A 25,477-nucleotide genomic window follows, 5' to 3' on the forward strand; every position below is an offset into this window, starting at 1 on the left:
GCTGAAAACAAACAAGGCTTATAGACCAAGTCAACTGTGCAGTATCTATTCCAAAAATAAATGATATGATTGGTTTTATTAACTATATTACAATTAAAAAAACCAAAAAACAATGCAATGAATAGGCCACAATATTCCAGGAATATATTTGACACAGTGAGCAACAACTAGGCAACTGTGTCAGCCTCTCAAAGCCAAGGGACATGCTGTGAACCATTTGCCTATATCATGTATTATTGACCATAGTGGCCAATGTCCTGTTTGGTTTCTAGGTCTGTCATATGCATCTCAACCATTATGTAAAAATGCATTTCCTTTTCAAACTACAGAATGATACAAACATAAAAAGGGCTTTAAGGCATCTCTCTAAAGGAGCCTGTGAGATCAGTTATAGGAACAATGAAGCACAGTCCAGCACACTTGACATTGCCTTGCTGGCTGTGGACTGAGGAGTGTTCATTTTTAAATAAATCTTTTGATCGTGCACATATAACAAGAAGCCCTTGGGCTATAGTATGGGTTTCACAGGAAATCTGTTTTTCTGAAGTGCTTTAATGCTTCTGCTGTGCATCAACTTACTCAGCCAAATTTATGTGACAAGGCAATGTAAAAGCTGGTTCTGTGAATCACACAGCACATTTACCATGCAACCCTAACCAGTTGCCTCCCAGTCTTCATATAAAATTGATAGAAGTGCTACAGATACCCACTTACCCATTTTGGTGAAAAACAAAATGCTATTTGCCAACTTTTCTAATAACTGCTTTGAAAGAAAATGTAAATACGCAATCATTTCACAGTTTTGCCCAGCATGAAACCATATGTGTAATGCTATTATCCATCTAAACACTTTAGAAAAAGCATATTGCCTTCAAAACTGTAATCCTAGTCATGAACTGCAGATATTGTCACCATAAGGAAATTCCTCCTGAAATCCAAGATCACTATACAAATATTTGCAAGCTTCCCTTCAAAATATTATGTTTTGATTTTTTACTCACTATAACCTCACTGTCAGTGCATGCAAATGTATACAAATTGGCATTTTGTTTAAAATGTTTAAAATGTAGCTGATTTTAATTAATTATGTTGCAATTAAAGCATTTGATTACATTCTGAACTTTATTAAAAAAGGAACAAGCATTGAGTTAGGCCTAATTCCTGGGCCTCCTTATTGTTCTCGGATTCTTAAGGACTGGGGGAAGGGATCTGTTTTCTATGCAGGACAGCAGGGGTGTGAGAAAATGGCCACAATGGAAGCTTCAAGTTTAGAAATCTGACCAGAAACTGCATTTGTACAACTGGCATTAGCAGTTGATGTCCTTGACTATGTGCAAGATGATTGTGTGCGAGTCATGCTTGTACCGTACTACCTGGGGTAGACTACTCATCACAGATGTACCTTATCACATTAATTATTGAGCTCTGACAAACAAGGTGATGTTAGCCATGCTGTATAAGTCCTCACTTAGTAACAGCGCTTCTCAAATCACATGGGGGCCTAGGTGTTACCTGGGAGACAGCTAACTGTGCTTTGTAGTTCTTTTAATGAATGTTCCATCAACAAACACCGTAATGACCATGTGACAGTCTCTAAGCGTTCAGAGGAGGACAATGTGCAGTGTACAGTGCCTTGAGGGTGATTAGGTAAAATCCACATCGCATCTTTAAAAGACTAAACATATTCTGAACAGCTCAAAACTGCAGTGGCCTCATGGATTACACACACATAAATAAAACCGACTTCCCTTTATCTGTGCTGTTAATCCTTTATTGTGGAAGACAAAACTAAATGCTATGATCAGACACCAGCTGCTATATTATGGATATTCCTAAAGCCAGAAAAACAGGTCCGACTGAAATAATAAGAGGTTAAAGAAATAATTTCTATATGTATGCATTTCTTTTGAATTTTAACACAGTATATTAATCAGATTCATATTGCTACAGTACAGGTTATTTATTTAGCTGATTATGTAAAACTGGAAGGAGCACTTAAAAAAAAAAAAAAAAAAATGGTGTGTATTGTTGTAAATGGTGAACAAATCACATCCTTCTGTTGCTTTAAGAGCAGGTGACAGCATGTGAAATAAAGCATAAGCACAATGGCAGGTTTACAGCTCCACAGGCAGTCCTGTGTGTGACACCTGACACAATGGCCACAGGGAAACAACAAACGCAGGCAGATCAGTTTGCTTGCACGTACCTTATGGTAATTACTCACACCAGCATTGATCATAGTCTGCTGGGAGGTAATGATCTTCTTCCTCCGTTTCAGCTCCTCCTTCAGCAATTTAATCTCCTCCGCCTGCTTGGTCGCTTCCTTCTGGATCTGTTCTTTCTCCTGCACCGAGGCCTGCAGCTTCCCCTCCACTGCATGCACGCCGCTGGTGAGATATTCCTGAGAGTGGAGCAGGTATTCCACCGTGAGCTGCAGCAATCTGAAGAGCTTCAGCAGCACAGGCTCCACCGGGTTCTGGCAGTAAGGGCAGCGCTCGTTGTCAACGCTGCAGAACGTGATGCCCATGATATTCTCCTGCAGGGTGTGGAAGTCCAGCTCGCTGGCCACCCGGTCCACATCAATGGCACTGATCCGGCGCCAGTCCACGCTCTCCCGCCGGGCGCGGAATTTAAAGGCAGGGAAGTGAGCCTCGGTCATGCCTGTGATCGCAGGCCCCGAGGCCCCGGAGGAGTGCTGGGGGAGGCTGCAGGAGCGCAGGCTCTGAGGAGAGTTCAGTAAAGAAGGAATCCCTGCTGAGGTCCCAGGGGTCTCTGAGGGGAATGGGTAGTATACGTTGTTGTAAAAAGGCTGCAAGAACAATAAACGGATTCCCATTAGCCATAGATTAGAAACCAACAAGCACCGCTGACAATGACAACAGCAAAATAATTCACCTGTAAATAAACATAATCAATCCAATACATTCAGAAACGACAGCACAGATAAAGCAGATATTGGCAACAAAAAAAAAATCCCTGTAAATGCTCAAGCCTTCAACTAGTCTCACTCTTAAAAAAAAAGAGAAAAACAAGGTGTGCATTGCAGGATGTCTGCTTTTAAAGCCAAGGTTTCAAAGAAGCCATTCTCCTTGTGCAGAGCCGGGCTGCTGTCGCTGTATTCTCCTACCATCTCTGCTTCGCAGCCCTTTACTGGAGACGTGAGCGGTTTACTGGTGTGGTGCCTCCCCCCCCATCAGCAGCGGCGGGGCGTCCTCCCAGTCTCCATGGAAACCCGGCTCAGCATCCCTGCCTCCTGCACACAGAGCACAGACACTCAGACTGGAGCTCAATGAGCACAGAGCACAGACAGACTGGAGCTCAATGAGCACAGAGCACAGACAGACTGGAGCTCAATGAGCACAGAGCACAGACACTCAGACTGGAGCTCAATGAGCACAGAGGACAGACAGACTGGAGCTCAATGAGCACAGAGCACAGACACTCAGACTGGAGCTCAATGAGCACAGAGCACAGACACTCAGACTGGAGCTCAATGAGCACAGAGCACAGACACTCAGACTGGAGCTCAATGAGCACAGAACACAGACACTCAGACTGGAGCTCAATGAGCACAGAGGACAGACACTCAGACTGGAGCTCAATGAGCACAGAGGACAGACAGACTGGAGCTCAATGAGCACAGAGCACAGACAGACTGGAGCTCAATGAGCACAGAGCACAGACACTCAGACTGGAGCTCAATGAGCACAGAGGACAGACACTCAGACTGGAGCTCAATGAGCACAGAGGACAGACACTCAGACTGGAGCTCAATGAGCACAGAGGACAGACACTCAGACTGGAGCCAATGAGCACAGAGCACAGACAGACTGGAGCTCAATGAGCACAGAGCACAGACAGACTGGAGCTCAATGAGCACAGAGCACAGACAGACTGGAGCTCAATGAGCACAGAGCACAGACAGACTGGAGCTCAATGAGCACAGAGCACAGACAGACTGGAGCTCAATGAGCACAGAGGACAGACACTCAGACTGGAGCTCAATGAGCACAGAGGACAGACAGACTGGAGCTCAATGAGCACAGAGGACAGACACTCAGACTGGAGCTCAATGAGCACAGAGCACAGACAGACTGGAGCTCAATGAGCACAGAGCACAGACACTCAGACTGGAGCTCAATGAGCACAGAGCACAGACACTCAGACTGGAGCTCAATGAGCACAGAGGACAGACACTCAGACTGGAGCTCAATGAGCACAGAGGACAGACACTCAGACTGGAGCTCAATGAGCACAGAGCACAGACAGACTGGAGCTCAATGAGCACAGAGCACAGACAGACTGGAGCTCAATGAGCACAGAGCACAGACAGACTGGAGCTCAATGAGCACAGAGCACAGACAGACTGGAGCTCAATGAGCACAGAGCACAGACAGACTGGAGCTCAATGAGCACAGAGCACAGACACTCAGACTGGAGCTCAATGAGCACAGAGGACAGACACTCAGACTGGAGCTCAATGAGCACAGAGGACAGACAGACTGGAGCTCAATGAGCACAGAGGACAGACACTCAGACTGGAGCTCAATGAGCACAGAGCACAGACAGACTGGAGCTCAATGAGCACAGAGCACAGACAGACTGGAGCTCAATGAGCACAGAGCACAGACAGACTGGAGCTCAATGAGCACAGAGCACAGACAGACTGGAGCTCAATGAGCACAGAGCACAGACAGACTGGAGCTCAATGAGCACAGAGGACAGACAGACTGGAGCTCAATGAGCACAGAGCACAGACAGACTGGAGCTCAATGAGCACAGAGGACAGACAGACTGGAGCTCAATGAGCACAGAGGACAGACAGACTGGAGCTTAATGAGCACAGAGGACAGACAGACTGGAGCTCAATGAGCACAGAGCACAGACACTCAGACTGGAGCTCAATGAGCACAGAGGACAGACAGACTGGAGCTCAATGAGCACAGAGGACAGACAGACTGGAGCTCAATGAGCACAGAGCACAGACACTCAGACTGGAGCTCAATGAGCACAGAGCACAGACACTCAGACTGGAGCTCAATGAGCACAGAGCACAGACACTCAGACTGGAGCTCAATGAGCACAGAGGACAGACACTCAGACTGGAGCTCAATGAGCACAGAGGACAGACACTCAGACTGGAGCTCAATGAGCACAGAGCACAGACAGACTGGAGCTCAATGAGCACAGAGGACAGACAGACTGGAGCTCAATGAGCACAGAGGACAGACAGACTGGAGCTCAATGAGCACAGAGCACAGACAGACTGGAGCTCAATGAGCACAGAGGACAGACAGACTGGAGCTCAATGAGCACAGAGGACAGACAGACTGGAGCTTAATGAGCACAGAGGACAGACAGACTGGAGCTCAATGAGCACAGAGCACAGACACTCAGACTGGAGCTCAATGAGCACAGAGGACAGACAGACTGGAGCTCAATGAGCACAGAGGACAGACAGACTGGAGCTCAATGAGCACAGAGCACAGACACTCAGACTGGAGCTCAATGAGCACAGAGCACAGACACTCAGACTGGAGCTCAATGAGCACAGAGCACAGACACTCAGACTGGAGCTCAATGAGCACAGAGGACAGACACTCAGACTGGAGCTCAATGAGCACAGAGGACAGACACTCAGACTGGAGCTCAATGAGCACAGAGGACAGACAGACTGGAGCTCAATGAGCACAGAGGACAGACAGACTGGAGCTCAATGAGCACAGAGCACAGACAGACTGGAGCTCAATGAGCACAGAGGACAGACAGACTGGAGCTCAATGAGCACAGAGCACAGACAGACTGGAGCTCAATGAGCACAGAGCACAGACAGACTGGAGCTCAATGAGCACAGAGCACAGACAGACTGGAGCTCAATGAGCACAGAGGACAGACACTCAGACTGGAGCTCAATGAGCACAGAGCACAGACAGACTGGAGCTCAATGAGCACAGAGGACAGACACTCAGACTGGAGCTCAATGAGCACAGAGCACAGACAGACTGGAGCTCAATGAGCACAGAGCACAGACAGACTGGAGCTCAATGAGCACAGCACTGTCAGAGCACACAACCACATGCATTTCCACAGCACAGCCTATATCTATGATGCACACTGTATGGCGGCCTGTACACCTGAATGGCAAGACTTGAGGAGATTAAAGCAGATAAAAAAAAAAATGCAACTGCAGGGATATACACGTGTTACTGTTAGATCAGGAGCCGTTTAACTGTACATTTGTACATTTAACTGTAGGACGTGTAGGTTTGTTAAAGTAAACATGAACATGGTTAAAATAAGCTGTATATAGTCGTAATGTTTCAGCTGACAATATTGTAATATTGTAAAATACTGTATCCACAATAAAAGAATGGTAGCATTTCCTGGAACTAAATCGTATTAGGTCACAATAAGTATGTTTTTATTTATTATTAACTCGAATCTTTTTGACAATCAACCTGTCACAACAATCGCGAGTGTTTACCAACATCGGAAAGCTTGTTTGACAACAATGTCTCAATTTAAATCTGTGCACTACTTGTTTTATTCTGTTTTGGACTCTGTTCAATCCCACGTCATCTGAAGAAATGCATTAGTATAGCTTTTCAAAACAGGCTTTTCGACAGCCCTTCTGAAAACCTTATTGGTGCCCTGTTTCAAACGTCTTAAAACACAATTCATAATATATCCACTTTCTGCACATTATGCTAATGAAGTGAACTACTCCACGCATCCGACAGCTACGTGCCGTACAGGGTTTGCTACAGTCAATACAGCATAATTGACATTGAATATAAACAATTAAACAGGGTAAACTCAAATTGCAATCATACAAAGGTTGAAAAATGTTGTTATCTTACTACCACCACTAATATTATTATTATTAATAATAATAATAAATGCTTTTTTCATAGGTGCATTTTCAAAAGATGTATTTCTTCTTCTCCCACGGCCTCCTCCTCGCAGTCCCAGCCATCTGCGGGCAAAACACCGTCCTCTCATCTCAGATAACTGTTCTGCCTTCAAAATCCTCTTCAAGTCCGGACAAGCTCCCCCATTCCCACAACCAACAGACTTGAACACGTCCAGGAGACAAACCCGGACATGTTTTTATTTTTATTTCTACTGAACTTCTCAAGCAAGACCCTGAAGAGGACGCTTTTGTGCAGGCACCCGTTCATCTCCATCCCCCCCAAGCCTCCACTGGGATCATCAACAAAACCAACCCCCCCCCCACAAAAGTAACGGGAGACCTGCTAAACATGCTGGGAAACATTAAGAAAGTAATGGCGTTAGTGAAGGAGCAGAGTAAACTACTTACCCCCCTCTATTTGGATGTAGCTCTTCTCCTGGCGAATTGAAATAAACCCCCAAAAAGCGCTTTTCTTGTGAAGTTCGCGCAGCCGCGGTGACGCACGCATTCCTGACCTGTGCCTCAGCGTCTTTCTGCAAGACTGGAGGGGGAAGGGAAGCCACCACAGGGAGATTTAGGGGATAGAGGAGGTTTATATTACCTCATGTTAAATGCACAACGGGGGAGGAGAAAAGCCATATGCTCGCAGTTTACAGGAGGGGGGGGGGATACAAAATCGTGCTGGGATTGAGCTACTCGGGGTTTGTTCCTGCGCGTCCAACAAGTTTTTCTCATGAATTCCTGTAGCAATGGCAGTCTGAGAAATATGCCCACAGCTTGTTTAAAAGCGTATACTCATGCACAGTTTATAAAAGACCGGCATCAATGCGGTGTGGAATAAAGAAGGTTTGCATCATGTATGTATGTATGTATGTATGTATGCATGCATTCATTCGTGTATGTATTGTTGCTGAGAAGATTGCTGCCTAGTGTTGTAAGTTTGCAGCTTTGCAACATGCATTGGCTGGGTATAATGAAGTTACTTTCTGAGTTTGTGTTTGTATAGGAAATTGGATTATCCTGATCTAATAATATGTAGCTCTATGAGATACTGTTGCAGGTTTTCCCTAACACCATGGCACAGCATGCATGCCAAACAAGAATGGGAAACCACAATCAACATACAAATAGTAATAATGTATACACCTTTGTTTGCTGGTGTGTCAATTTAGGAATTAATGAGAACATTAGAGCTGGTACTGTGTCTAATGGAAGTCAGGTTTGAAACATTGTATTATTCATTACTGTATAATTTTGTCTTCTAATTTGACAATATTGCCAACCACAGCAATTCACAACCTGTTTATAGGGGTGCAGGGTAATATATTTAAGCCCCACACTGCGGTGTGGAAAGGAAGTTAATCCCTGTGTCAATTTATTTTGTTAACCCAGTTCATTACAGATGGGTTGTGTTTTTAACAGCTATGGAAAATGTGCTTTTCAATTTCACCAGATGCAAGTTTGGAAATCTAACTTTAAAAGTTGCAAATCTAATTTTAAAAGTTACACAAACAGGCTAACTTAATTATGAGAATGACAAGAAAGTAAGAAAGCCGGAAAAGTACAAGGAAACAAGGGCAACAGGACCCTGCCAAGATCAAATAAAGACCTTTTTTACAAGATGTGTTTGTTTGTGTGTGTGATATCAATAGTTTACAATAAAGAACTGAAATCTATCATATTGCGAATTTCATTTGTGTTTTTGTCACAAGATATGGCCTAACTACATTATAGTATGCAAAGTTTCAGTGTAACCTGTAACTCACACGTTCAATATTTTTAATATTACATTTTCAAACTGTTTTGTAATAAATATATTCAAAGTCTTAACAAAATATATAGACTTTGGCGCCCCCAAATGGTTTATAATTAAATATAGCGCTCTTACAGGCCTAAGCAAATACAGTAATACAAATATGGCAGTAGAGTATGTTCAGAGTTATTAACCCCCTTCATTTGGAATAGTTTGCTGTTCTGCTGTTTCGTGAACATCTGACATACACCACAGTATGCTCACCACCATAACTTCATCAATGTCATATATGTTGAAAAGAAAGTTACATTAACATTTTGAATACTATTACATCATACCGTATCATCATTTATATACACATAGCCTAAATAAATCTGATGCAGTAAATCTTGACAAATTAGGCTGAGAAGGATTTAATGTTTTTAAACCATACTGTGTTCTTTCGCCATTTGTAATACTAAGAAAAAATAACTTCTACTACTATTACTAATAATACATAGACAGATAAACAACAAATGTATTTGTACCATCAGAAATAGGTAACCCATTTATCATACTCGGTAGGACATCTGGAAAAGCTACACATCTTAACTGTCTAAGCTTGCCACACTTCTAGAAAAGTATAGTAGTTCAAACAGCCATCCAGTGAGGCTTTCACTTGCAATCAATGCAATGAACTTTAAATGACTATAAAAATGCATCAATCCCGAGCAGAAAACACATCTTCTGATAATAATAGTCTGATGTTTGTGCTGCATATTTGAAGAGTGCAAAGCTAAAGAAACCAGGCAAGATATGTATCGTATGCAATCACGTTTCGTTTTCCCTGGCAGGGCAGGCCGCCTGTGCAGACCCAGCCCCGGACCTCCAGAGCGCTGCCGTGGCTCCACGTTGGTGTAAGACGCGGGGGCGGGGCTTAGCGAGACACTGGCCAATCGGGGCCGACCACGACCGAGCGAGTAAACTTGTGTTGAACTTTAAAGCCCGGCCGGAGGGGCCTGGGCTCCACTGGGGCGCGGAGAGGCCGGGAGCTGCGTGTGTCACTGAGGGGAAGACGGCACTGTCGTTTCGTTTGCTCGTTTTGAAGCCCAGCTCTGCACAAGAATGGTGTCAGTAGCTCCCAGTGCGTATAAAGCCCTGAGTTATTTTCCCTTCGTTTTGGTTTTGATTGACCTGCGGTATGAAGGTGAGAGATTTTATTCCTTTCAGGCTGGTCCATTGTCTTCTGTCATGCAGTGTGGAAGTGCTAAACCGGACACTGTTGGTATTTTATCGTTATCTGTGCGTCTTTTAAACGTGAACTACCGCATCTTTAAAGCAGTGACAAGTCTCTGACCGCTAGTACTTCGACGTATGGAAGAAAACTCCGCTTGACTTCATAAGCAGCTGATGTGTAAAGTGAGTTTTACGTTATGCTTCGACGCGTACAGGACGACATGACCGCTTCGTAATGGCATCTCGCATGAATACTTAGAGGTTGCACATGTTTGTTTTTAAGCTGGGAGTTTCTTTCGGGTTTAAACCGTGGTCGCGTTCGTGTAGCGCAGATGTGCGCAGATCTGCAGAATCCCACCGATCCCATTGGCGGAGCAGCGCAGACCCGCGCAGAACTGCGGACGCCTGCGCTACACGAACGCGTCCTAAGGGGAGGTGTGCTGAGGCATGGGCGCCGCTGTCAGTGAATACCCCTGCCCATCATGGCATGCCTTGACGTAAAATATGCTATTTTATTTCATCTTGGTATTATGAAAACGTTTTGCTGTGGAGATGTAGCTACATCTCCCAATCTAATTCAAGGCAACGTACTGTATGCAGTATAGTTTAGTTACAATTTAACTGGCCAATCTTGTTCACCATTGCAAAGTCTGGAGTGGACTAGTTCTGTTAATGCTGCCATGCGATTATTTTTTCTCTAAACTTGTGTGGTAATTGTTACAACTTGTACAAATTATTAAAGTCTTTAAACATCCTTTCATTTTCCATTTTTGTTTCCTTCCAGTTCTCTAGTTGGTAATCTTGACTTAATTTGTGCCAGGTATGCCTAGTGGTTTCTCATTCATAATAAAGCCCAACAAATTGCATCGATGGCTTGTTTTAAATGAGTTGTTTAAAGAAAAGTGCCATTTACACATGGTTCCCTCCAAAGGCAATTGGAAGAAATCTGGGCTTGTGTGATAAATCTATATAGATGCATAATGTGTTCTTTCCTAAACTATGCATTTTCAAGATCATTCTCGGAGACAATTTAGCATGAATTGTCTTCACAGGAGTGCAGTGTGGGAAGAATGCAGAAATGGAGAATCACCTGGAAATGGGAAAGAAATTGCTGGCTGCTGGACAGTTGGCAGATGCTCTGTCTCACTTTCATGCTGCTATAGGTTGGTATCTGGTTAAAGAATGGGTTTGAGTGTGTGCGCATCACACAAAATATTACCCAACATAACTCATGCTTTGATGCAAACTGCAGCAAATGTATAATGAGGCACAGGGATATACTATGCATGAATAGTTAAAATTACACTAATTTCCATCGATAAAATACACTTTATTGTGATTGTGTCCTGTACCCAATTATAGTTAATGTATTTGACATTTGTTTTTGCAGATATGTAGTGTACCATTGTCAAGGGGTAATGAATTGAGGTTTTTATTTGTTTTGTAAAATGGTTATTGCCCAACAGATGGAGACCCCAAAAACTACATGGCTTATTACCGAAGAGCCACGGTTTATTTGGCTATGGGGAAATTCAAATCGGCACTGCCAGATCTCAGTAAAGTAATCGAAATAAAACCAGATTTCACCTCTGTAAGTATGTTTCCTCTGATGGATACTAAATGCCTAATGGGAAAACCGTTTTCCAATCTGCTTGTTTTTACAGTCACGTTTTTATTTTGAATGGTCAACGACATGAACTTGTAAAACATTTGACATGTAGGCTTATTCTGTGATTATGCTTTGGCATGGGTTTCCTCTCTTGACTTTCAAGAAATAGGCAGTGTAATGTTTTTATTTTTTTCTGGGTTTACTATTGGGACCCCCATTTTTTGTGACTGGAAAAGTCTGAAGTTCTTAAAAGGTCTGATAATCAGTTTTTGCTTTTCCTTCATGTGCCATTTGTACTTTAGATGCTTTTGTCTTTAATCCAGTGTTCAAAAATCAGATCTATAATTGAACAAACATTTTCCAGTAAAATGTTTTAAAATGGTCTTGTGCGTTTGGACTAGAGGATGTATGAATGCTTCTCAATTTATAGCAGATCTTTAGACATTTTGTTTTAGAAGTGTTTTGAGAAATTTTTAACCGGTTATGCTCAGAATTAAATTTTAGTTCTGGGTATATTTTTCTTCAGGCAAGGCTGCAGAGAGGGAACCTGCTCCTGAAGCAAGGGAAACTAGATGAAGCGGAGAGAGACTTTAAGACCGTGGTGAGTATTCAGTGACTATATTGAGGCGAGATGACGTACCAATCTGAAACAACCTATGCTTTTCACTTTCACCTGTAAATGGTAATGGGGCAGGTTTATTTTTAAAAAGTTTGCAGCGCATACTGACGCAGACCTACCTCATTGAGCGGGATTTCATCTAGTTCTTTACAGTGAACATGGCAGTAGGAGGCATCTGGCCATCAGATATGTAGCCTTTGAAATAATGTCCACCGACTGGGTTGTCATGACTAATGCTCTATTTTTACCAAACGTGTAGGAGTTCCTGGGAAATGTGCTCCCTGTTGATCACATGAAGGGTGCCGTGATTCTGGTCTCTTTCTGTCAAGTCCGTGGCTTTCGGTACACTCGGTGCAGAGTCCAGAGCAGCCTTTGTGTAGAGAACCTGACCAATCAAAGCGGATTTGAACCTATTCTACATGCGGTAGCTTGGCCTGTGCTTGTTCTGCAGGGCCTGATTCAGACAGTCTGCCAGTGGTTGGCACAGGGGGGACAATTCCACAGCCTCGGGGGCACTGTCTTTGTTCTGTGAAATCTATTTCATAAACTTGGATCAAACTGAAAGTGAGGCTGTGCACCAGAAGAGGTCACTAAAGACCTGTGGAACTCGCCTGCCTGCAGTAGCAGGGATGACCGTGGGAAGGACCTGACGGAAACTGGCCTGTGGCAGGGACCAGGGGGCCTTGAGCAGTCGCAGATTGTGCTCTGAAACCCTGCATGCTTTTTAAACCACACTGGACTTATGGTGCCATTTTGTTGATGTCCATTTTATTTGAAAGGTATAATCAAGCCATTCAGAACTGTTAAACTTTGGAGAGAGGGATCTGAATTGAAGTGCTTTTATGGATTTTTTTTTTGTTTGTTTGTTTTTAAGGAGAGGCAAGTTACTTCTGCAGATTCATCCAAAGACTTGTTGGCTCAAAATATAATTCTTCTGTGCCACAGAAAACTGTACAAAGTCAATTAAATTAGTATGATCGGTTTATAATTCGCTCCTGTAATGGCAGGTGCCATGACTCTTTGATTTGGGAACGCACAGTGGAGGTTTATTAGTCAGATTTTCTCTATCTATTTTACAAAGCTTGTCACCTTCCCCACAGCATTGCCAGAAGACATGAATGCCCTTGTGTTGAGGTCTCCGAGTTTCTACTTCTAATGCCTTTACTTCATTATGAGGCCTCTCTCCCTTTTTCTCTGGAGGTTTAAAATTCCCAGGTAGCTGCACCAAGTCGCACAAGCCATAAAAATAATTCCTCTAGCTGACTGAAATGAGAATTCATAGGTCATTCGCAGCAGCATATTTTGTTTTTTCTAAGTTTAAAAAAAAAAAAAAAAGGAAACTGTAAGGAGGTCGTTCAAGGTGTCGAAAGTGACAGTGTTTAATGTATTCAATTCGAACACTACAGCTTTTCAAGAGCCAGGCTATTTATCTGCATTGCTGCAGGGGTGCACAGCTTTCAATATTCGGCTTGGCCAAAAGTGGGATTAGAGAGGGTGAAGTAAAAAATTGAAATCAAGGCAAAATAAACTCAAATCTCAATTTTTTTTTTTTTTCTTTTCCCTTTCCCACCTTAAGGTTGCACAATTTGAAATACATTTTAGATGTTTGATGCCTTCTTTCATAGAGGAGCCTAACAGCTCTTTTCTCAAGCAGTGTTATTTAACTTCCATGTGTGGAATTTCCATCTTGCAGAAGAATTGTTATATAGGAACATGCATGTAGACTGGCCATCGGATGGTGGATGCTGTCTCGGACTTTCACATCTAATAGATTTTTTTCATTGGACCATATTTAACTTAAATGCATTTTTTTTTTTTTTTTTTTTTTCCTGAGCATCAAGTGACTATTGCTACCAGCGTTTGTATGTGCGGTTTTACATCTTGGTCATAAGCAGTAGCCTAGCACAGAGGATAAAATAGAGATGCATGCTGATTCCAGTTTTATTGATGGTGTATTCAAATGGCATTGTTTTTGTTGCATCCAATTTCGGAAGTACATGTACCTTTTTATGATGATGACTTGAGCCCAACGCTGCCTGGACACTTCGATGCATTAAAGGACATATTGGCACGCAAAGCAGGAAAATCAATATTTCAGATTGGATCAGAATGGTTTTGCTTCTCACGTTTTGAAAGCTGCTACAGTAATGGCCCCAGTTTGCAAGCCGTCCTGCTGCTTCAGCACTCTGCAACATCAGGGGATTTTAATGCACTGAACTTATTCATGGCTTTCTTGCAAGAGCTGAGCTTGCAGAAAATGCAGAGAGTAATGCAGGCGTATTTGTAATGTATGCCCCATTAACTCAAAAGTATGATTATTATGGGTTCCTGTTCATTTGCAACTTGAAAAGTAATTGAAGAAAGCATTTAGGGGTTCAGACAGTCAAATGAATATCATTAATGATGCTTTCTAAACCTGTCATGATGTCGGGAAATGACAAGTAACTTCCTTTTGCCACGTTTTTGGACTGCTAAAGCAGACTTCTGAATTGTTTATCTTTTAATGATGGCATCCCAAAGATTGAACCAATACTTTTGAAAGCCATTTTCACTGGTAAACTACTGGCCCTAAATGCAGTGGCATCCATGGCCAGGCCATTACTGTGGGAGAGCTTCATCTGCCTGGCTTGTCAACGCTATAAAAAAAATCTAATACTCGTTTATAATATTACTTGGCAGCTCAAGTCCAATCCAATTGACAAAGAGGAGAAAGAAGCCAAGAGCCAGCTGATCAAATGTGATGAAATGCAGCGACTTGTGGCCCAAGCAAAGAGTGACTATCAGAGGAGGGATTACAGTGCAGCAGCTGCCCACCTTGATACACTCCTAGAGGTAAGGATACTGGCAGCCGTGAACCCTACAAAGTAGACCATTGAAAGACCTATTCAGTGTATGGTTATGTACTTATTCCAGTTAAACCCTGGTGCAAATTATTGATTTAAAACGGACTTATGGTGTCCTGTAGCAAGTGCCTGTATATTCATATTTTTCTCCCCTTTCTTAGACTTGTGCTTGGGATTTCGGTTTACGGGAACTCCGAGCCGAGTGCTTCATCGAGATGGGAGAGATGGGGAAAGCGATCAGTGACCTTAAAGCTGCATCTAAACTGAAGAGTGACAACACTGAGGCCTTTTATAAGCTCAGCAACATTTACTACAACTTGGGAGATCATGAGATGTCACTGAAGTAAGATTTCTTTCAAGGAGAAGGCTTGTACTTGCAGCACAACATGACCTGAGCATCACAGCTAGTGTAGATTGTCTTAAAGAACTTAAAACCTGCCAGGGTAGTCCATTAACTTAACATTTTGTGAAACTGCACAAAATACATTCTCCACATAATTTTGCACATTTTGGATATACACTAGTGCTCCATGCTACGTTTGCATGATGAACAAAAAGGACAATTACTTTGATGAAAATGCTACATTAATGGTTAAACTGATATAATTTATCTGCTGCATAATTTTCTTACAAATTGATTGCAAGAGAAATTGATTTGTTCTAACCAGATAGACTAAAATGTAAGTGTGTGGATGAAATCCATAAACATTTATATCTGCGAAAGTTGTATTAGATTTTTACCCATGATTCAGTTGCCTAATATAAATACTATAGTTCTTCAAAAGCAGTTTGTGCTTTGTATGAAGTGAGGAAGGGTTTTCAATGTCAAGGCACACTCCAGAGATTCATTCCTGCAATTCTCCGTTTTGGACAACGGTGAAACCACTTGGGTCAGAGCAGCTGCTTGTATGCATGAAGTCACAACAAGACTGAACGCACAGTACGTTTTCAACTTGCACAGACCTGATCTCTATCACACGTTGTACCCATTGAGTCCATATGCCCTTCATGATGATTCAAGCTATCCCTGAATGATTAACTTCCAGCTACTACCTCTATAAATACAAATGGGGGAAAACCTTGTGCTTGTTATTTGCTTTTCTCTGTGTGGTAAAATAGTGTTGATACCATTGCTTTGTGCCACCAAAGGAGCGGTTATATTTTGTACTAATTGATTGGATTGAGAAAAAAAAAAAAAAAAAATTGCTAATCTTACTCTCCTGGCTGGTATGACAATATTTTACAAACATCATGCAAGCTTAGTCATTGAAACCATTTCCTGCGATGGTAATTTAACATGCCTGATGTGTGTACTAGATGTCTAAAGGAGATGGATTGGATAAGGTGTTGCATTTTCACCCCTCAAACCAAGAATGTTATAACTAAATTGGTTATTAAATGTTAATCAAATCATGTTCCCGCTTCTCAAAGTGGTGGCCATCTAGCATTGTATGAATCCCAATAAGACCATTGACCTGAAAGAGAATGGTCTTCACTAGACTAGACTTGGACATTTGTACTAATTTAAATTCCCCCTCTTTCTGTCAAAGTGAGATTAGGGAATGTCTGAAATTGGACCCAGACCACAAGCAGTGCTTCAGTCACTACAAACTGGTGAAGAAGCTCAACAAACAGATCACAGCTGCAGAGGAACTCATCCAGGAAGAAAGGTACAGTTGGCATGTTTTGCACGCCTGAAAGGATCTGTTTTTTCGGTTTATTACGGGTTGTCAAAAAGTTAAAATGTGACGGTCACTGCAAGCTAAAATCTTTCAATGATGTCAAAAATATCAGTCCTTTTACTTGGCAAAAATGAAGTTTACTTTATATATAATTTGGAAGTTCATTTGGTTTATTTTCCTTGCTGTGACTATACTATACCCTCTTGCATGCAGGTGTGCTATTTATATGATCAGCTGTTCCAAATATTGCTTCTGTTTTCATAACCGGTCTTTATAGGGGGGTATAAAGTGCTCTTGACAGTCTCCTGTTTGACAACATCCATTTATGTCCGACAGTTTTACTTCAGTTGTGTTTAGCAGCTCAAGAACGCCACATCTGACGTCCCATTTAGAGTTTCTTCTCGTGACTAATGGATAGAGGACGTTTTATTTTAATGGTGATGGAACACCAAGTGAAATGCCTACCAATGGATGTGTGTATTTATGTATTTTGTTAAAATGATATTGCTTAGCCAATGTAAAAAATGGAACAGATGTTTCTTCAACTCCTTAGGGATGGGGAAGAGTGTAAATGGGAACTGCATTCATTACAGCTCTTGTTTTTGATTTTTAATTTGTATAGCAAGTGCTTTATTAATTAAATGGATTTCTCACTACCTCTCCAAGGATAACTTAAGTGTAGCTATAATATATATATATATATATATATATATATATATATATATAGATTGTAACCACCATTTCCTTTGGACCAAAGCCCAAAAGCAAGAGTCTGTTCCATTTAATAGATTTAAGCCAACCAGTGTCTTTTATGACTGCTGTCATCCTCTGATGTATAGCTGGAGCAATAGGATGCCTTTTGACACCAAAATTGCAACTGTTCTGTTGGTCATAGCATCCCTTGCAAACATTGTTACAGTACTTCATACTTTAATTAAACTGACCGCTTATTTGTTCACAGGTATGGAGATGCTGTAAATAAATATGAATCGGTTATGAAGACTGAAGCCAATGTGCCATATTACACACTTCAGGCCAAAGGAAGAATATGCCATTGTTTGTCTAAGGTAAGAATGTTGAATTATAAGAAATTTCAATGTTTCGTCAATGGTTTAAGGTACAGATTTGTAATTTCCCCTTCTGTTTTTACTCCAGAACCAGCAAGCGACTGAAGCCATTGCAGTCTGCAGTGAAGTCTTGAAGACGGAGCCTGAAAGTCTAAATGCCTTAAAAGACCGAGCTGAGGCTTACCTACAGGACGAACAGTATGAAGCAGGTAAGAAGCGCACAGAAAACCTATCCATCTCTGAATCTGCTAGAACTGATAAACATGTTTCTTGATCTTTAGGTTTAGATGTGCTTTGTTTCAGTAAGGGGTAAAGGTAATTTCTTACCACCCTATTTTGAAAGCTTGGCTGCTGATCCTTCCATGCTCTTTGAATGTATTTTTAGGCATGATCGGCTGGGTGTTTTTTTTTTTTTTATCCCCTTCAAGGAGACTAATCACACATTTAGTAAAGTGTGAAACTGGCAGTGGAGTGTGGCTTCCAGTCGTGAAGGCGGCTACTTGGTCACACTGTTAATACCAGGGAGAGTCTGAAAAGAAAATGGGTCTGACTTAATTTTATTTATTCCCTCTAAATTGAATCTTACTCTAAATTGCAAAGACATTGAGCTGTCTTATGAGCAGGGCTCTTCACTTTTGTATTTACTTCTTATGCCGCTCTTTAGTCAGATTATTCACTTAAGACGGTGTTATTTTCCAATTATCACAGGAGAGCGGCACACATTTGTCAAGCTCAGTTGATGCAAGTAAAGCAAAAAGTCCTCCATCTGGGGGGGTTGACAAGGTAATTGTCTGTTTTAAAATAATTCCTAGAGATGCACAATTTTACTAAAGCAGTAGTTCTCGAAGTGTACAATCAATTTTGTTTTAAAGTCACAAAAATGTACTTCTTAAAAGACGATTCAGTAGATGGTTTAATGATACTTTAAACAGCTGTTGACCCACCCAGACACTGGAAATGTTCAAATCCAGTACTTTAATGGCGGCTCTCCATTGGATAGGCACAAACTAAAGGCCTGCATGTCATGTTTTTAATTTATTGTTGGAAGGAGATGGTGGTTGACCACGGTTCAAAAGGCCAGTATGCAGGCAAGAAATAAGTCCCAATTATGAAATCGGCATAATTGACACCTCGGTCTAGACCGCATAGTTTCCCATTACATTGTAATTGTTCAGTAAATGGCCCTGTTGGGAATATGGCCTTGGTATTTAAAGTTACTACAGATTGACTCCTAGTTTATTTTAAAGTTATTTTTTGGGGGGTAGAGAGGTAGAAGGTATTGTCGGTAATGAACTGCTTTTCCCTTGTAAAATATCCTACTTGAACCTACACAAAATATACACTTCCATTGCAGTTTGACTTTGTACATTGTGGAAGAAAAAGGAAGACTGGTGCTGGCATTTTGCATTGCAGTGCATTAATGATGACTCGCACTCTTGCAGAGCCAGTATAGGAGGAAACGAACCCTGGCTGAACAGCGACTTCCCGCTGCATAGTCTCGCACCCGGCCTGTCCACCAATTACGAGGCCTGCCACTTTGCCTGCACAACATGGCCTTTTTAGCTGTGGCTGTGAATTTCCAAAATGATGCATAGCTGATTTATGGACTTAAGTGTTTTGGCCTGTACTGTACATGCTTTTACTCCATGCCTACAGCCCTGTATATTTATTTAGTAGACTACGCTATTTTTGCAGATTCCTACGCAATCCCCCAGTTTAATTTACACTTAACCCTCACAGATCTCTCTCCTATGTTTATGCACAGAGATTTGGATTGAGTAGCATGGCGTTCTATATTCACCCAGATAATACAAAACTGCATTAGCCAACCGCCTAAATCTAATTTTGGGCAAAGCCCAGTTTTGTCTTTCTCCTTGGACAAATGTCACTCCAGTGATCTGAATTTTGCCTGCGGTAGAACAATTTTTTTTCTTCACTGGAATTGGAAGAAAGGTGGCCTTTTAATTTTTATGAACTCCTTCCCATATAATTATTCCTCAAGCGCCATGTCAAATGCTGAGGAATAACCAAGCACAAAGAGCATAAGGAAACGGTTTTAGAATATTTTCTGTCCACATATAAAAAGGATACAAAAATTCAAAATAACTTCCCTCTGCTGAGAACTTTATCACTAGACAATATTGTTTAACTCTAAAAAAAAATATAATGTACTTAAGTTTTATTTTGATTCTTGGATTTGAACAGTTTTTATACTACAGGATTGTAAATGTGTTTATATTAATACATGGTGCCGCATGTCTGTCATTAAAGGATTTTTGCTGCCATCTAGTGACTGCAAGTGACTAATCATGTGTATCAATTTATTGTAGTAGGGCCCTATATTAGTCTTTTGACAGTATATTATGAGCGGTAAAATTTTTTGTATGAAATCAAAAACCAGAAAAACAAACAAGCAAAATTCACTAAACAATACATATAGGTCTTTCAATTAGTTTTCCCAGAGGTGCCCTTTTAATATAACATTGCTTACATCCTGAAGGAATGGAGAGTTCCTGTCATGGATGTTCTTGACGTGTCAAGGACTTGAAAATGGGATTTAATCCATGCTACTCTATATTCAAATTATGAACATATTAATCATATCATGTCAAGAGGGTTCATAGAGGTCAGTGACCAGCAAGCAAGTTCTTAACACTTTATTCAGTGATCTATTAAATGTAGGATTTTCTCTTACTATACTATTCCTCAGAACAACAAAGTGTCTGCCTGGTGAATAAATCGTGTTGCATTGGCTTTACTGTCTGAGAACCTCACCAGCACGCTTTAATCGGCTACAAATGATTGCATCTGCGAGAAGTGAATGCATTCACACAGGTTCTTTCATTTAGACCACTTCTCCATGGCAACCGATAAATGTTCACTTCACAGATGAAATATAAATTGATATTAATTGTGCCTCTCTTGAAATGGGTATGCATAGATGTACAATGATTAACAGGATTCCATTCTGCTTTAAAACCTTCATTTATATTTGAAACGGCTCAATAAAAACCTTTTATATGATGAATAAATAAAATTAACCTCCATGAGTCCATCACGTTGTAATTTAGGTGCCACTTCATTTGTATTTTTCTGTTTAAACTAAACAGATTGGAATTCGGCATTTCGGAACACGGTACATTAAATCTGACTGGTTTTTACAGGGAAAGTAAAATTATATTTTGAGGGGTGAAATTCAAAGGCACGTTCTATAAACTGTTCAAACAAAACACCCCCGTTTAGCAGTTATATTTTTTTTTTTTTTTTTTTTTTCTTTCAATAGTGATAAATACCAAAGCCCTTTTAAATCCACTTCTCTGATTTTGAATGCTGCCTTTTTGTGCTAAAACAAATCTTACAAAGATTAACAGTTGGTTCATAGGTGCCGAGACTTGGTCTTCCTGATGAATTCTGCCTAAGCCAGAACTTTGCATTCACCACAATGCTAGGCTTTTGATATTTAAAATGATTTAAAGCACATTTTTATCACCCTCTTGTTGTCTTCCCAGCTGTTAAAGACTTTGAAACGGCCCGTGAGCACAATGAGAACGATCGGGAGATCAATGAAGGACTGGAGAGGGCACAGAGACTCCTTAAGCAGTCCCAGAAGAGAGACTACTACAAAATACTTGGCGTGAAGAGGTCTGTATTACTGCACACTTGGAGCCTTTATCAAACCTCTCGATGATAGGAGAGCATTATTTAAGTACGATTGACTTCGCTATAGAACTGCTCTCTTAATGGAGATCTGCGTTATCCTGTGTACCAAAGTACATCCTGCATGTTTGAGAAATCTATTGAATCTGTTGAAATGCATTGAGCAAGGATTCCAAAATATGGTATTCATTTCCATTTGCAGTTATGACCTAAGCTGGTTTTCTGAAAACTTGAACGCCAGGTTTATTTGTGTTGCGTTTTCCCCCCGAATTTAATTTTGACTTAATACTTTTGTGCATGGTTGTAGGAATGCCCAGAAAAAGGAAATCATTAAAGCGTACAGGAAGCTGGCACATCAGTGGCACCCAGACAACTTCCAAGATGAAACGGAAAAGAAAAACGCAGAGAAGAAATTCATTGATATTGCTTCTGCCAAAGAGGTTCTTGTGGATCCAGGTAAAGTCTCCTGGGTCCCGCTTTGTACTTCTCTAGAGCTGCTAAATCTCAAATCCTTACTGCATTCGTTTCCAAGACTGGCCAATGATGACTCTAAGGCTTTGCCCATTTAGGTTTAGAAGAGCTGGTGAGATCCCAGGAGTAGATATCGCCAGCAGAAGCCCTGCAGTACTGATCAGCAGACTCCCCTCAAACGTTTAAGCAGTTTTTATTTTTTGTACAGTACTGTGCAAAAGTTTTAGGCAGGTGTGAAAAAATCCTGTAAAGTAAGAATGCTTTCAAAAATAGACATGTTAATAGATTATATTTATCAATTAACTAAATGCAAAGTGAGTGAACAGAAGAAAAATCTACATCAAATCCATATTTGGTGTGACCAGCCTTTGCCTTCAAAACAGCATCAATTCTTCTAGGTACACTTGCACAAAGTCAGGGATTTTGTAGACACATAGTCAGGTGTCTGATTAAACAATTATACCAAACAGGTGCTAATGATCATCAATTCAATATGTAGGTTGAAACACAATCATTAACTGAAACAGAAACAGCTGTGTAGGAGGAATAAAACTGGGTGAGGAACAGCCAAACTCAGCTAACAAGGTGATGTTGCTGAAGACAGTTTACTGTCAAACGTCATACACCATGGCAAGACTGAGCACAGCAACAAGACGCAAGGTAGTTCTACTGCATCAGCAAGGTCTCTCCCAGGCAGAAACTTCAAGGCAGACAGGGGTTTCCAGATGTGCTGTCCAAGCTCTTTTGAAGAAGCACAAAGAAATGGGCAACGTTGAGGACCATAGACCCAGTGGTCGGCCAAGGAAACTTACCTGAGCAGATGAAAGACGCATGTCTACTTCCCTTGGCACTGCTGGACATCTTTCGATTGCAATCCGCTCCGAATTGGCAGAAAACAGTGGGACCCTGGTACACCCACCTACTGTCCGGAGAAGTCTGGTCAGAAGTGGCCTTCATGGAAGACTTGCGGCCAAAAAGCCATACCTCCAACATGGCAACAAGGCCAAGCGACTCAAATATGTACCAAAACGCAGGAACTGGGGTACAGAAAAATGGCAGCAGGTGCTCTGGACTGATGAGTCAAAATGTGAGTCACATATTTGGCTGTAGCAGAAGGCAGTTTGTTCGCCGAAGGGCTGGAGAGCGGTACACGAATGAGTGTCTGCAGGCAACAGTGAGGCATGGTGGAGGTTCCTTGCAAGTTTGGGGCTTTGGTTAGAATGAATGGTCTCCTCAATGCTGAGAAGTACAGGCAGATACTTATCCACCATGGAATACCATCAGGGAGGCATCTGATTGGCCCCAGATTTATTCTGCAGCATGACAACGACCCCAAACATACAGCGAACATCATAAAGAATGATCTTCTGTGCCAAAAAGAACAAGGAGTCCTGGAAGTGATGGTATGGCCCCCACAGAGCCCTGATCTCAACATCGAGTCTGTCTGGGATTACATGATTACACAGAAGAGCTGTGGTTAGTTCTCCAAGGTGTTTGGGCCAACCTACCTGCTGAGTTCCTTCAAAAACTGTGTGCAAGTGCACCTAGAAGAATTGATGCTGAATTTTTCTGTTAACTCACTTCATTTAGTTAATTGATAAATATAATCTATTAACCTGTCTTTTTGAAAGCATTCTTACTTTATAGCATTTTTTTCACACCTGCCTAAAACTTTTGTACAATACTGTATATTGTAGGGGAGTGTAGTTCCCAGGGAAATGGCACTTTCAAAGCATAAAGACTACTGCACTCTGCACCCCCCACTACAGATTTGAGCTCCCAGACAGTCTGTTAATTTGCTTTCGGTTGTGAAAGCTTCTGAGTAAGTCTCGCCACTGCTGCTATTCCTACTTGTATTTATGCATGCATTTGACATTCTAGAACTCGGCAATAACGCTAATTTGTCAGGGTATTTGTTCCCTCTTACCTCTGTATTCCAGGGTTTCTCAGCTCTGGTCCTCCAACTAGTGTTATTCCACCTGAGCTCTTAATGAGTTAATTGAAGTGATTTAGTGAAACAGTTAATGCAAATCACTACCTGCCTTCCACCTGTAAAAGGAATTGGACATATTAAAACTGGACAGTTTCATAAAGCACTTTAATAATGGAGTAACTATCTTTTTCTCAACTAGCCTACTGTCTTCAGTGTGTTAGATTGTATACAACGGCTTTAAACGTTAGGGACACTTTCTAGGGAGCAAATTCACATTCATTATTACTTAAGTGAAACTTTTTTTGTTGTGATGAAGTTTAACTGTGTGTGTGTCGCTATAGAAATGAGGAGGAAGTTCGATGCAGGGGAGGATCCACTGGACCCAGAGAACCAGCAGGGCGGGGGTGGGCCCAACTTCCAGAGAGGCTGGAACACCTGGCAGGGATTCAACCCCTTCGGCTCGGGACCCTTTAACTTCAAATTCAACTTCAACAACTAGCGACTCCGACGGGCCCAACCAGTTTTCTCTGTATCAAGGAAGGAACTTAATGAAGATCCCGAGGGCTGTCTAATGCAGCACCAACTCAGTAATTGTTTTTTGGGAAGGATGGAGATCTTGGGATTGTAACATGTGGGACTGCCATTGTAAGTGTTCGTGCTCAACCAAGGGGCCAGAATTTAATTTTATCGGCATAACGGAGGATTTTAAACCACGGGATTTTGCTGGCTGGTTTTCCACCGGAGTTCTTAAACTTCACTAATCTAATCTGCCAATTTAAGCTAAACTGCCCAGGTTAAAATAAAGAGAACCTGTTGGACTGTTATTCACAAGCAGTGGGAGTTGAGGTGCCTTGAACTGTCAATTTGCAAGGTGGAGGGGAGCTCAATGTTCTTATTTTCAGTACAGATTTAGAACTAGTTCCTCTAGGAGGACCAGAATGGTGTTTGCACATTTTTGTTTCTCTGCAAAGTATTGCATCAACTTTTAAAGCTGTAAGTATATGAATAAAACCATGCATATGACCTGTTCTCATACAATATTTCTACAGAGTTAAATCTGTCCTCCATTGAACTGACCCCAGTTGTGGGAAGCTAGGCCTTTTCAATCGGAAATCTGTAATGGCCTCTTCATTTAATTTCAAATAGACTTGAGTTGGCAAAGCTTGATAGTCTGAAGTACAAAGAGTGGGCAGTAAGAGTTTTTTGTCTTTTGCTACACTGGTGGTTTATAACTTTAAATTCCTTGGATACAAAACAAATGTAGAATAACTTCCTTTTAAGTGAACTTAAACCTGGGAGTAATGTTTAACTTGACGTTAAATCTGTTCAGTTTGAAAGGGGGGGGAACCGAATGGGGAAAGTAGACTGGACTGACTTGGAAATGAAGGCAAAATTCAATTGCCACCACCACCCCAGTTCTGAACAGTTAACCTGCATTCAAACTTACCCAACCCCTTCCCATCCAGATATTTGTATATAGGAGGTATTTTTATATATATATGTATTTTTTTTTTTCCTGAATTGTAAATAAAGATTTATTTATGCAGATTTAAATTGGCAGGTTTTGTTGTCCTTCCACCAATCAAACGGGCTTGCTTTTAAATTACCCACAATGCACTGCAGGGACAATTAACCAAGCCAGGAAATCCTAGGTCTTATTTTACTTTTATTTATTGCTTATGCAGACATTGATGAAAATTCAAAGATCTTCACAA

General features: G+C 41.4%; 2 protein-coding genes across 4 annotated transcripts in view; one reads left to right on the forward strand and one right to left on the reverse strand.

Annotated features, from left to right (window-relative positions):
• Positions 1-7,456, reverse strand: part of dzip1 (DAZ interacting zinc finger protein 1) — an 18,358-nt gene extending 10,902 nt beyond the window's left edge. For 2 of the 3 annotated variants that reach the window (XM_066706712.1, XM_066706709.1), the window contains exons 1-3: positions 7,322-7,456; positions 3,128-3,253; positions 2,207-2,809 (exon numbers count right to left, since the gene is read on the reverse strand). In XM_066706712.1, the coding sequence (XP_066562809.1) occupies positions 2,207-2,809; positions 3,128-3,130 (606 nt within the window). In that variant the 5' untranslated portion in view covers positions 3,131-3,253; positions 7,322-7,456. The remainder of the gene's footprint in view (positions 1-2,206; positions 2,810-3,127; positions 3,254-7,321) is intronic. The other variant, XM_066706710.1, reaches the window with a different exon arrangement.
• Positions 7,457-9,657: 2,201 nt separating this feature from the next.
• Positions 9,658-25,316, forward strand: dnajc3a (DnaJ (Hsp40) homolog, subfamily C, member 3a). Its single transcript, XM_066706715.1, has 12 exons — positions 9,658-9,852; positions 10,934-11,044; positions 11,348-11,472; positions 12,017-12,091; positions 14,789-14,941; positions 15,114-15,295; positions 16,503-16,622; positions 17,596-17,701; positions 17,790-17,910; positions 21,211-21,343; positions 21,666-21,814; positions 24,104-25,316. Exons 1-12 carry the CDS (start codon positions 9,771-9,773, stop codon positions 24,259-24,261), a joined length of 1,515 nt encoding a protein of 504 aa, XP_066562812.1. The 5' UTR covers positions 9,658-9,770; the 3' UTR covers positions 24,262-25,316.
• Positions 25,317-25,477: the final 161 nt, after the last annotated feature.

This window comes from Amia ocellicauda, chromosome 6, assembly GCF_036373705.1.
Source record: "Amia ocellicauda isolate fAmiCal2 chromosome 6, fAmiCal2.hap1, whole genome shotgun sequence".
NCBI lineage: Eukaryota > Metazoa > Chordata > Actinopteri > Amiiformes > Amiidae > Amia > Amia ocellicauda.